General features: G+C 50.0%; 2 protein-coding genes across 3 annotated transcripts; one reads left to right on the top strand and one right to left on the bottom strand.

Moving 5' to 3' along the window:
- Window positions 1-472: 472 nt before the first annotated feature.
- Window positions 473-2,120, bottom strand: H310_04683. Of its 2 annotated transcripts, XM_008869136.1 has the most exons (3): window positions 1,965-2,120; window positions 1,641-1,913; window positions 473-1,574 (listed from the first exon to the last, which is right to left on the bottom strand). In XM_008869136.1, exons 1-3 carry the CDS (start codon window positions 2,038-2,040, stop codon window positions 505-507), a joined length of 1,419 nt encoding a protein of 472 aa, XP_008867358.1. In that variant the 5' UTR covers window positions 2,041-2,120; the 3' UTR covers window positions 473-504. The 2 variants fall into 2 exon arrangements, with proteins under 2 accessions (XP_008867358.1, XP_008867357.1); XM_008869135.1 differs by having other exon boundaries at window positions 473-1,913.
- An 811-nt stretch (window positions 2,121-2,931) lies between these two features.
- Window positions 2,932-3,258, top strand: H310_04684 (hypothetical protein; the record flags this gene model as incomplete). Its single annotated transcript, XM_008869137.1, has 1 exon — window positions 2,932-3,258. One exon carries the CDS (start codon window positions 2,932-2,934, stop codon window positions 3,256-3,258), a length of 327 nt encoding a protein of 108 aa, XP_008867359.1.
- Between the last annotated feature and the right edge of the window lie 7,229 nt (window positions 3,259-10,487).

Raw genomic sequence — 10,487 nt, forward strand, 5'->3', positions numbered from 1 at the left:
CGTACCTGGCCATTGCGTTTGCCAGTGACCAGCGACACGGCGTTTGCTTGAAAAACTGCTATGTATCTACCCGGAGTACCCAGTTGAGGGATTCGCCCCATTTCGCCATAGTCCCGAACAGCGGAGGTTACTACTATTACCACATTGTTTATTGCAATCTGTGCATCAAATGTTAAATCGAATTTAATGACGGTGTTGCCTACAAAGAAGAACAAAAGAGCCAGTTCTGCCTACAAAGTAGAATTATCTCGGGTTTTTTGCCCTCGTCGTTGTCGCCCATCGTGGGGTGTAATCGCCCCCAATTCGTTGCACTGGCTCTTGTAGTTAAACGTGTAACGTAAATCAATAAAACGTCTCATGCACCCGAGATAAAATCGGGCGCTGATTCATGGCCGACGCCGTGGCACGCCGCCGCCGGGATCGTTTGCAATCCATGCCGAGCAAGTGATCCTACTGCATGAGGGCGATACATGCATGTCATGTGAAGTTGATTCATCCATTACATTACACCACGGCGGCAGCAACAGAGTCTACTTCCCCTGCGCCGTCGTCGTTGCCTTCGTCGTCGCTGTCTTCGACGTCAAAGACATAAATAATTTCGAGCTGGTCGACGTCGTCAGGAAAACGGATCCGTTTTCGGTGCCCTTTCCTTGGTAAGTCAGCGTCCATGCTGCGCTGAAACTCCTCTGGAATCCGCATCCGAGCATCGTGCAACTTGCGGCTGAGCTGCCCTTCCGCTGCCCGCTTGCGAATACTCTTGGCGCGCGACAAGATGTCACCTGTAACCTTGATGCGGTGGGATGCACTGTTTTGGCCTTTGTACCCACCAAGAAATGCCACCACGTTCTTGTTCACTGTGGCTTTCTGCTTGAGCTCCCGAGTCCTTGCGGACTCTGGCGCGCGAGATGACACCAAGTCCACATTACGTAATGAGCTGAAAATGCTCTCGTCCAATTCTTCTTCGCCATCGGCCAGGTCTGTGGTGGTGTTTGGTGGTTCTGGAGGGGGTGCCTCGGACTTTGGAATGGGGGACACTTTTAAAATCGACCTGACTGACTTGGACGATCGCGTCGGTCGATCTGAGTTGGACATCATTGCCTTGGGGTTATTTTCAGGGAGATATGAAGCTCCAGGCGGGGAAATTGCAGAGAGAGACGACCGCATTCTTGAGTTGGTGATGGCACAAAGCTTGGACGCAGTCGACGTTGACGGAGGAGCAGACTTTGGTGGAAAAGGAAGTGGGATGGGTTTCGGAGGAGAAGGGAGGGATGTAGCTGAAGATAGACGGCGCGAAGTCTTGGGTTGCAGCTGAAGCACGTCGATTTCTCGCAGCAGCGTCGGTGGCTTCGTCGGTTTCGAACTGGTCGCTGCCCTGGACGACGACGACGCATTGGGATGTAGAACTGTCTTTGGCGGCAATGTGTACGACGAGTCTGCGAGGGTTTGGCCCAATGACCCTTCCTGAGGAGATGAAAAGGATCCTCGTCGTGTTGCTCGTCGGAACCCGAGGAGGCCATTGTTCGGGTTCACGCGTAGGGACATGGCGTTGGCGCGAGCGTACGTGTGTACAAATTCTGTGGGGGATGAATCATCATCGTCGGTGGTGTCTACTGGGGAGTTTGGGGGAGTCTTTGTTGCACCTGCGTTGGCTGAGTTGACATGAATCAAGTCTTGCCATCGCATGCACATGGAGACGGGGGTGTCGACGTCGATTTCAAACCCACCAGTCGGGTCGTCGAAGTCGTCGTCAAGCGATGCTGTGGTCGAGACACTGGATGCGTCCTGCGAAGTCGCTACAACAGTACTCGTTGATTTGTTGCAATCTCGCGGAAATCCCCGCAGACTCGAGCTCCGACTGGCGGTGGGTGAGAGTAAGTGCAGCTGCTGAGCTATGTTGTAGTGGAGTGGATTTTCTACGTCAGAGTTGGGAACAGTTAGCCACCGCTACCTCATTTCAAATATACCAGCAGTTGAATCATAGCTCGGCGACGAACATGGCGTTGCTGGAACAGGCACCGAGTGGATGGAGATCGTCGACATGGAGTCTGCCGCCCCGCCGCGCGGAATCGAAGCAAATGAGGAACTGCAAAGGAGACACCTCTTACCAACCTCTACACGACGAAGTCACTTGAAGTTTGTATACCGGCAACACAAGAGGCGTTCTCCGGATGGTGTAAACAGTCCGGATAACCTATCCTTCCGGATGAAACAGCCAATCAACAGTGTGCAATGCAGCTTGCTGAACTAGCACCTGGAAATGACACGGCGAATCATTGCGTATGTCCCAGGAAATTTAGTGAGTTTTGTCGAATGGGACGTATATGTCCACAAAATCGCTCAACATTTCGAGGGAAATTAGTACTCCGGAGTAAAAAGCAACGACGAGGAGTTCCCAATTCGATATTGCTACATCACGCAAGCTGGTCGCTGCTCCCTAGCGGCCGGACATATGAGTAGTGACCACCGATATGCACTGGATATAGCAATCGACGCGCAAACCACAGCGACACAACACCAGAAAGGCAGTCTGCCCAACCCATTTGGTTCCAGTATGCAGAACTTTCCTTCCCTGGGACCTGGAAATTTATGTGTCGTCAAGGAGATTTCAGTTCAGCCAGGTGATATGTCACAATTCGCCGACATTCTGACCTCTTTTATATTTCCTAGGTAACTGTAAATTAGGTTCCATACTCTTCGTACAATTCTATTGATATATATTTTGTTCATGAAATCATATTTACGACAAATACTAAACCTCTACAAACCATTTCAATAATGAATAGAGTGATTTTGCAAAAATCGAAATTTGGAGATTTTCCCCGTGAGGTGTAAAGACACGCGCGAATACGGAAATTTGTTTCTAGAATTTCCCTGTGAAAAATTCTCACTGTGAAAACCTTTTCACACTCACCACTGGACAACGGAAGTCGAATGAGCGAGCAAGACGACGCAAATAAGCGCAAAAAGACAGCATTCCGCTACTCTGTGTCAGCGGACATTGACCTCCTTAAGGAGGTTGTAATGGTAGCCCCCTATGACGCACGCTACGGGCAAACATCCGCGCGATGGGAGGAGATTTGCGACCACATGCGCCAGCTCCACGGGGACTCCCTCACCACAGCCAGCTGCAGGAAGAGGTTTGACGATCTGCTGTCAGCCTTCAAAAAGTCGACCCTTAAAGCGCTCCGCGCCTCTGGAACAGAAGAAGAGTACGTAGAGCGTGACCAGCTCATGCAGGATATCTCGGATATGGTATAAGCCGACTACTGTGACGATGTGTACTGAATTGTCCTATTAGATGGATGTTGCATTGCACAAACGCTGCGACTAATGGAAGTACTTCGTGTCCATCGGCCATGTCTGTGAATGAAAATTTCCGTTTGCAAAACCAACTGAATGTCAAATTTCCGGATTGACCTTTCCAGAAAAGTCTATGTAGAATTCAACATCTGCAAAATCGCTCTAATATCAGACATAAAAACATAGAAATATGAGAAGATGAAGTGCAAACAGTTCATTATCTACGGCCCTAACTCGAGTCTATTGCCAATTCAGACTCGGAATGCAACACCATTGGATAACTTTGAAAATTTCGTTTGTGTCACCACACATTATCCGAGTCTCCGTCGACAGAGGCGGCACCAGTGCCACCCAGCGCAAGATCAAGCTACTTGCTCACAGTCAATACAAGCGCAGTGAATGTGATTATGTTGCCCAAGCAACAACTTACCAAGTGACGCTCGAAGCAGCAGTATATTCCCTCGTCAAGACTTTGACCAAGCCTAGTTCGACACCTTCACGGCAATCAGGTTTGGAATTGAAGTATTTGTCAAGTTGAAATCAGACTCGGTGTAAGGAACAATTGTAATTATGACCCTCCCGAGACGACTGGACTACAGCATAGTGAAATGCCATGGTAAGGCAGGGTATGATCTCTAGTGAGTCTGTTCACCCCTTGACCCAGCGCATCGTACACTACTGTAGACACCACGGCAATTCAGTTCGTTTTGCAACACAACACCTATACCACAGTCTGATGCAAAACGTTAAGACACTTCTGATATCGCCCAAATCTTGAGCAACAATAGCGTGTGCGAGGAGGCGTTGATGTTCTTATAATTCTCTTGGGCTCCAAAGTGAAAGCAACTCAAACCTGCATTTCAAAATTGCTGAAAAAACGTACGACACACAAAATTCGAAAATTCGTTAGTGCGCAACATATATATATAAGCGAGTATGGGCAGCGGGGGCATATAGTCGGAATTCGTCGTGATATAGGCAGACGAATCCTGATGGCCTACCAAGTATGCCTGCTCGGACTTTCCATCAGCCCAAATTGCTCCCCACTCCATTACCGAGCCGCCACAATTTTGGCGACTGAATGTGACCTTTACGTCACGTCCAATGCTATGTCAGTAGGATTTGAGGGCATCGGGACCATCATGGTTTCACTTGTTCTCATCCGAGGAGATAATGCGACTCCAGGAATCCCAATCGATGTCGACGTTTTGTTCCGCCCAACGCACGCTCTCTTGCATTTGTTTTTCGGTAATACGTGGCTTCTTGTTCTTCATCAGGTATTGAAATCGTGTGGACGAGATGAGCAGGCGTGAGATGTTCGCTCGGTAGACGCAGAGGTTGAGCTCGTGTTGGATTCGGTTGCAACTTTGGGGTGCCCTCGTAAACCAGGAGAATTTGTGGCGCATGTCATTGTCACTGAGCTTGGCTTACCGTACTTCGTTGGGACCCGGAGGTAGTTGTATACAACTGTACGACTTCGACAGATGAAGTTAGCTGTCTCACCTACACTTAGGCCGGATTCGACGCACACTTCGATCTTGCCTTTCTCAAGCTCTATCAGCTGCGCGGCATGGCCCATATCTCGGTTGTCGTGTGTCGTCAAGGCTGCGGAATGGAAACTCAGGTCAACAGACTTGCTGTGAGGAAGGTACTTCATTTGAATACTTCTGGGCGGGAAGTTTTGCATCATGTTTTTAACAATTTGCGCAGGATTTGAAACAGTGTTTTATACATTGCTTGTGATTTTTCCATTCAACTTGTGTGCAATAACTCATGTATTCTTGTGCTTTTTAGGTTGAATCAACACTACCTTCCGAAATAGATGCCTCTTCATATTTGATGAGATAGATCAAATTGAAATTATGTCTTTATATATGCATTAGACTTTAGTATCTCCAACTTGCGTCTTTGTGCCCTACAAGACAGTGCTCGTCAGGTGGAAAGAGCACCCTATATTTCACAAAGAAATCCCGCCAAGTTTTGCCACGGACGATCTGAATTCAACGTTCAAATCAACACAATTGGTGGACTTAAAGCGAAGATTTTTAGATCAACCTGGAGATCATACATATCGCTGACAGTGACATGATACGTTTTTCGCAACCGCGCCAAAGAATTAAAGCCACTACACAATTGAAGTCATTGTAACGTTACGGTCTAGCCACTGCTTTTTGACTTGTGTCCCTTGCTAGGTAATCGTTACAGCACACAATGAATACCTCTATGCTGTAGCATGGCTAAAGATGCCTAACTTACACCTGCTGAATGAGGCTTGAATTTGGCCTTTCACAAGGCCGAATACTCCAACCGTGCGATCGCACGAGAGCTAGGACGCACCAAGTATGTCGCTCGATGCTTTATGCGTGACCCTGAGGTTTAATGCATCAAGTACTATGTCATGAAGGCCAAAGTCCTCGTCGATGCGGCCAGCCGCCTATTACTGTGCGAGTCGTCCAAGCAAGGGCTGTCTGCAAGAATACTGAAGACAGGCCACAACGCGGACGTCTCGTTAAGATCGTCAATGGCGCTTACAGAAGTGCAGCTAATGAAATACGAGAAGGGGAAGCACTCCCCCAAAGCTCCAAGCAGGCACGTCAAGGCTTGGTTGGAGTACGCCAAGCGCCACCTCGATGAGCCAACCAACTGGACTGAGATCATCTGGTCCGACGAGAAGTACTTCATTGAAAATGATTTTGTAAGTATCGAAATCAAAGGCTCTCCTTCCTGCATGGGCACATAAACATCAAGTTTCGTCCTTCGAATTCGGTAGTGACTCGCGAAAACGCTCAATCGGCCTCTGATTGGTCAGAACTATCAACGTCCTCAACCGATCCTACCAGCTTTCGTCTGTACCAACATTAGACGGGCTCAGCAAAATGGCCGGCTCCCGGCAATCCTCTACAGGGGCAGCATATGCCAACTCGGGGCGTGTTTTTCACTCATGTCACAACGCCGGCGATTATTTGAAACCTGACAGAAGTAGGGAGATCAAACAATGAGGCGTCGTGTGGAACCACTATTACAACAAACAACCGTGGGTCAGATTACAACCAAGGGATTACAGTCAACGACGGATTTTAAGGGACACTTTTACTTCGAATTCTGCATGATACTGGCGAATGATTGGGCAAATTAATTCGAAATTCGATTCATTTTGTGGCCTACCAGGCACAAGCAATTTCGTTTCACGAATTTCAAATACTGGAATACTTTATATTGACCGGTTCAATAGAGCAGCGGGAAAGATACGCGTTTGACGCGATAGCGCAGTGGTTAACAAGTAAAGCTGCGTCGAAATTCTTCCGGTTGTGGAATTGCTTTAGTAAAGCTGCGTCGAATTTCTTCCGGTGTAATAAGAGCACATGCCATAATGGCACGGTGAATCATAACCAGACGCTTTTTTGCGCTGGGACAGTCATAAGATCTACCTCCTCCTCACTATCGCTACCCTCAAAAAGGTCCTCTTCTAACCACAGCCTACGCAAATGACGTTTAAACGGGGCCATAATCCCGACATCCAGAGGCTGCACAGTGCTCGTCGCGTTTGGTGGAATGGCCGCCACAACGCAATCCGCCTCTTCAGTGGCAATCTTCATTCCTTCCTTGCTCACATGTGGGTCAAAATTGTCAACTGGAGCACAGATGGATCTCTCACCTGTGGCTTCAACACTTTTCGAAGGTATATGGCCCAGACTCGAGAATCCATCCAAGCTCGTTCTTGGACAGCATAGAAATGTCCAACAGGAATGGTCTCATACACCGTTTCTTCGATAGGATAGCCTTGCTTGCCCCGCATGATAAACAAGATGGGCAGCTTCTCTCCGTTCGCTCGAGCTCCAAGAACGGCTGTCATCCGATATGAGTGCTTTTCTCCGCTTGCAACTTTCGACGTACCGCCGCGAACCGACCAAATGGCATGTGGAGGCATGTCGTAAGACATGCCGGTCTCGTCCACGTTCATCACAGCCGCGGGATCGAAGCCAGCAAACGCCTTGTGAAAGTCCACGGCAAAGTCAGTTCGAATTGCAGTCAGGTCGGCCTGAGTTGTCTTGGAACGCGACGGCTTTTGACGCGAAAATCCGTGACGAGCGCAGAACCTTTGGAGGAGTTTGAGAAGGGATTGGTAGCCTTTGGTCTTGTTCCGGAGGTACGCGGATAGCCAATCTGAATGGTAACGCTTCAGGTAGTTGACGAGATGGGTGCAGTTCACCGCACGCTCGGCCTCGCGGAGCTTGACCATGAAGGCTTTCAAGGCAGCAGTGTCAGGGATCACTTTTGGCCTGTCGGCACCGTCGAGGTTGAACCGCTTGCCGCTGCCATCAAAGCTCTGTAGCTTTCCCGACTGCTTCGCCCAACGAGCAAGATTGCTCTTCGGGATCCCAGTTGCTGCCTGAAGGTCGCGGGTGGAAGCGGATCGAAGGGCGGTGACCATTGCGCGCTTTAACGCCTGGTTGTAGCGGCGTCTGGATTTCTTCTGGGGAATGATGTTGGTACGGCACCTTGGGGGCATAAGAGGAAATGACTGACGAGCTTGTGATGACTGGCAAGGGCATGAGCGCGCGAATATTAAATGTTTCGCGCCAAATTATATTTTTGTCCAATTAAATCTCATTATTTTCACTTCTTGGATTTAATTGGTTAAAATGTTTCCACTTGGTTGAAAACTTCGGCTGTCCCTTAAAATCCGTCGTTAACTGTATTCTAGTAGGAGGGTGGGGTAGAGCCGCCCGGGAACACTCGACCAAATTTTACTCTTTGCTCTCCATATTGCTGCAGTCTTGGCGTTGGTTGCAGCCGTCACGCTGGCCAACGCGTCGTCCGACGTCGTCCGGTCGTTTGCAACGACGTGAACATCCGACGTCATAATCTCGTTCGTTGGGCTCTGACCTGGTCACCTTCCGGAGTCCGCATCGAACGACCGTAACCAAAACGTGTACAAGGTCTTTACAGTTTACTCAGCCCAGCCATAAACTGAAGTCGCGGCCGTGCTAAACGTGGCCACTTAACTGGGAGCACTTTTGATCGCGACGGCCGTGCACCGCGGCGTGACCTAGGACCAAGTCGATGAAGTAGCCCGTCTCCCCACATCAAGATCGTCGACATCCCGGACGATAATCAAATGATGCAGCCCAAATTTTGAAGGAAGAGGCGCCCATTCATGGCGACGTGAACTCGTCGGTGCCCCAGTGGGGAGTGATCGCGATCGGCGCGCATGGAAGGATGGAATGGAAAGGGTGTCGTCGTCGGGGCCATCCACAAGAGCACCGACCCACCCTCTGAAGAACAATTGACGCTCGACTAAGACTGGTTCGATCGTACAACGACACGGCCATCGCACATTCTTTTGGCTCGGACCAGCACGGCAAGCATAAGGTCGGGACGGTGGTCGACAGCAACGTAATCGGCGGCGTAGCCCCCGAATCGTCGAAGATTTCTTACATTGGTCGAGGACGTCGAAGTGGGGCTATTTCATTGTGTGCCCTACAAAGTTGGACGATATCGAGCCTGACTGCAAGCATGTGTTGTCCTTTACCGGTGTTCGTAACCTGCCACCGTGTTCGGACCAGTGGACTTCAGTTGACAAATCGTGATGTGACATTATTCTCGAATTAGAAGTGATCTCTTCAGTCAGTGGACCTTCGTGGTACGTTGACTGCATCATGGCAAGCTGATTTAGCCAATTAGAACGCGCTCTGCTCAAGCATCGGAGGAACGGACGATGGGATACAAATTCTACCAGTACCGACTGCACACGTGGGGCACGTGTACGTCGGGCTCGAGGCTCAGCTGAGAACACTTCCTCCCCCCGGTCTTGAGGGGATGACCGCAGGCACACTCGACGGCCGCAATTAGGTCGCACATACCGTCGTCACTTGCCCGTGCCTTTACCCAACGACGGAGAACCATGGTAACGTCGTCGTAAACTGGCAGCACCGGCTCCAACGATGATACGACATCGTCCAAACCAAGCCATTTGACTTGCCACTCACCATCAAACTGACGGATGTCACGCAGCTCGTCAACATAAAATCCTTCATCACCAAATGAAATTTGTGTCTTGATGTGTTCGTCGACCTCGCGGCACAACTTCGCAGTACATTTTGAGGTGGCATACATGGTGCAACGAGGTGCCAAAGGGGGAAACCAACTGCTACTCCACCATCAGGTAGTCGGAAAGCACCTTAACGACAGGATACGGTCCCGACAATCGCAGAGACAGTTTGCTGGGGTGCTGGACAGTAGGAACAGCAAAAAAATCACTCAGCGCAAATTTCACGCGACGTAGGCAACGACGACGCCCGGGAGCCTCAGCGTGCTTTTTGGCAGCCGATGCTACAATGCTTTTGTGCATCCCATCCGTGCCAATCGATGGTTTGTTTGTATGTATGGCACGTCATAATGAACAGTACCATGCAAGCAAGTAAACCAGTGAACGCTGTAGTCGGGGCCACACCACCAAGTCGATCCGAGGGTTGATTATTCAAGGCAGACTGCACCATCGGTAGTAGTGACAACCACTCGTTGGGTCGCAGGCGCAATTCGCTGCACAACGCTTTCAACGCACGGACAATCAATCGGTTGACCACCTCGACCGTGCCGTTTGCCCATGGGCAATGCGGCGTCACAAAATGGTGATGTGAGGCATTTACACTTTCCACATGCGTTCCATCATCTCGTTCTTGAAATAGGATCCACAGTCGGACACCAATGTCGGTAGAGGCCAAACTAGTCCATCAGTGCGTCAGCCTTAGCTCGTGACGTGGCACACCCGCTAGCATGCAGTCGAACGAACCCGCTCATGCCGTCCTTGATCACCAGAAGGTGCTTGAAACCGTCTGCTGTCTCAGGCAATGACAGCCAGTCGAAGTGTATCAACTCTTTGGATGCGTCGCATGCAAGGCATTACCCCATGGTCACGGCATCATGTCGCCGTCAACTACCATACAATGCAGACAATCCTGCACAAAGCTCTTCACATCGGTCTTGAGTGTCGACTGCTCAAACAACACCGTAGCAACAGTGGCGTTCACACGTTGATGTCCGGCCACGCCGGCACGCGAAACGACGCATATGCTCACTGCGGGTCCGCCGCGTCGTCTGGAATCCACACCTGCGGCGGAAGCATGGCATCTTCGCCCCAGGCAAATCCGAGCAAGACTACGAACGTCCCGCGATAGCGTCTACTG

Source organism: Aphanomyces invadans, assembly GCF_000520115.1.
Source record: "Aphanomyces invadans strain NJM9701 unplaced genomic scaffold supercont1.7, whole genome shotgun sequence".
Lineage (NCBI taxonomy): Eukaryota > Oomycota > Saprolegniomycetes > Saprolegniales > Verrucalvaceae > Aphanomyces > Aphanomyces invadans.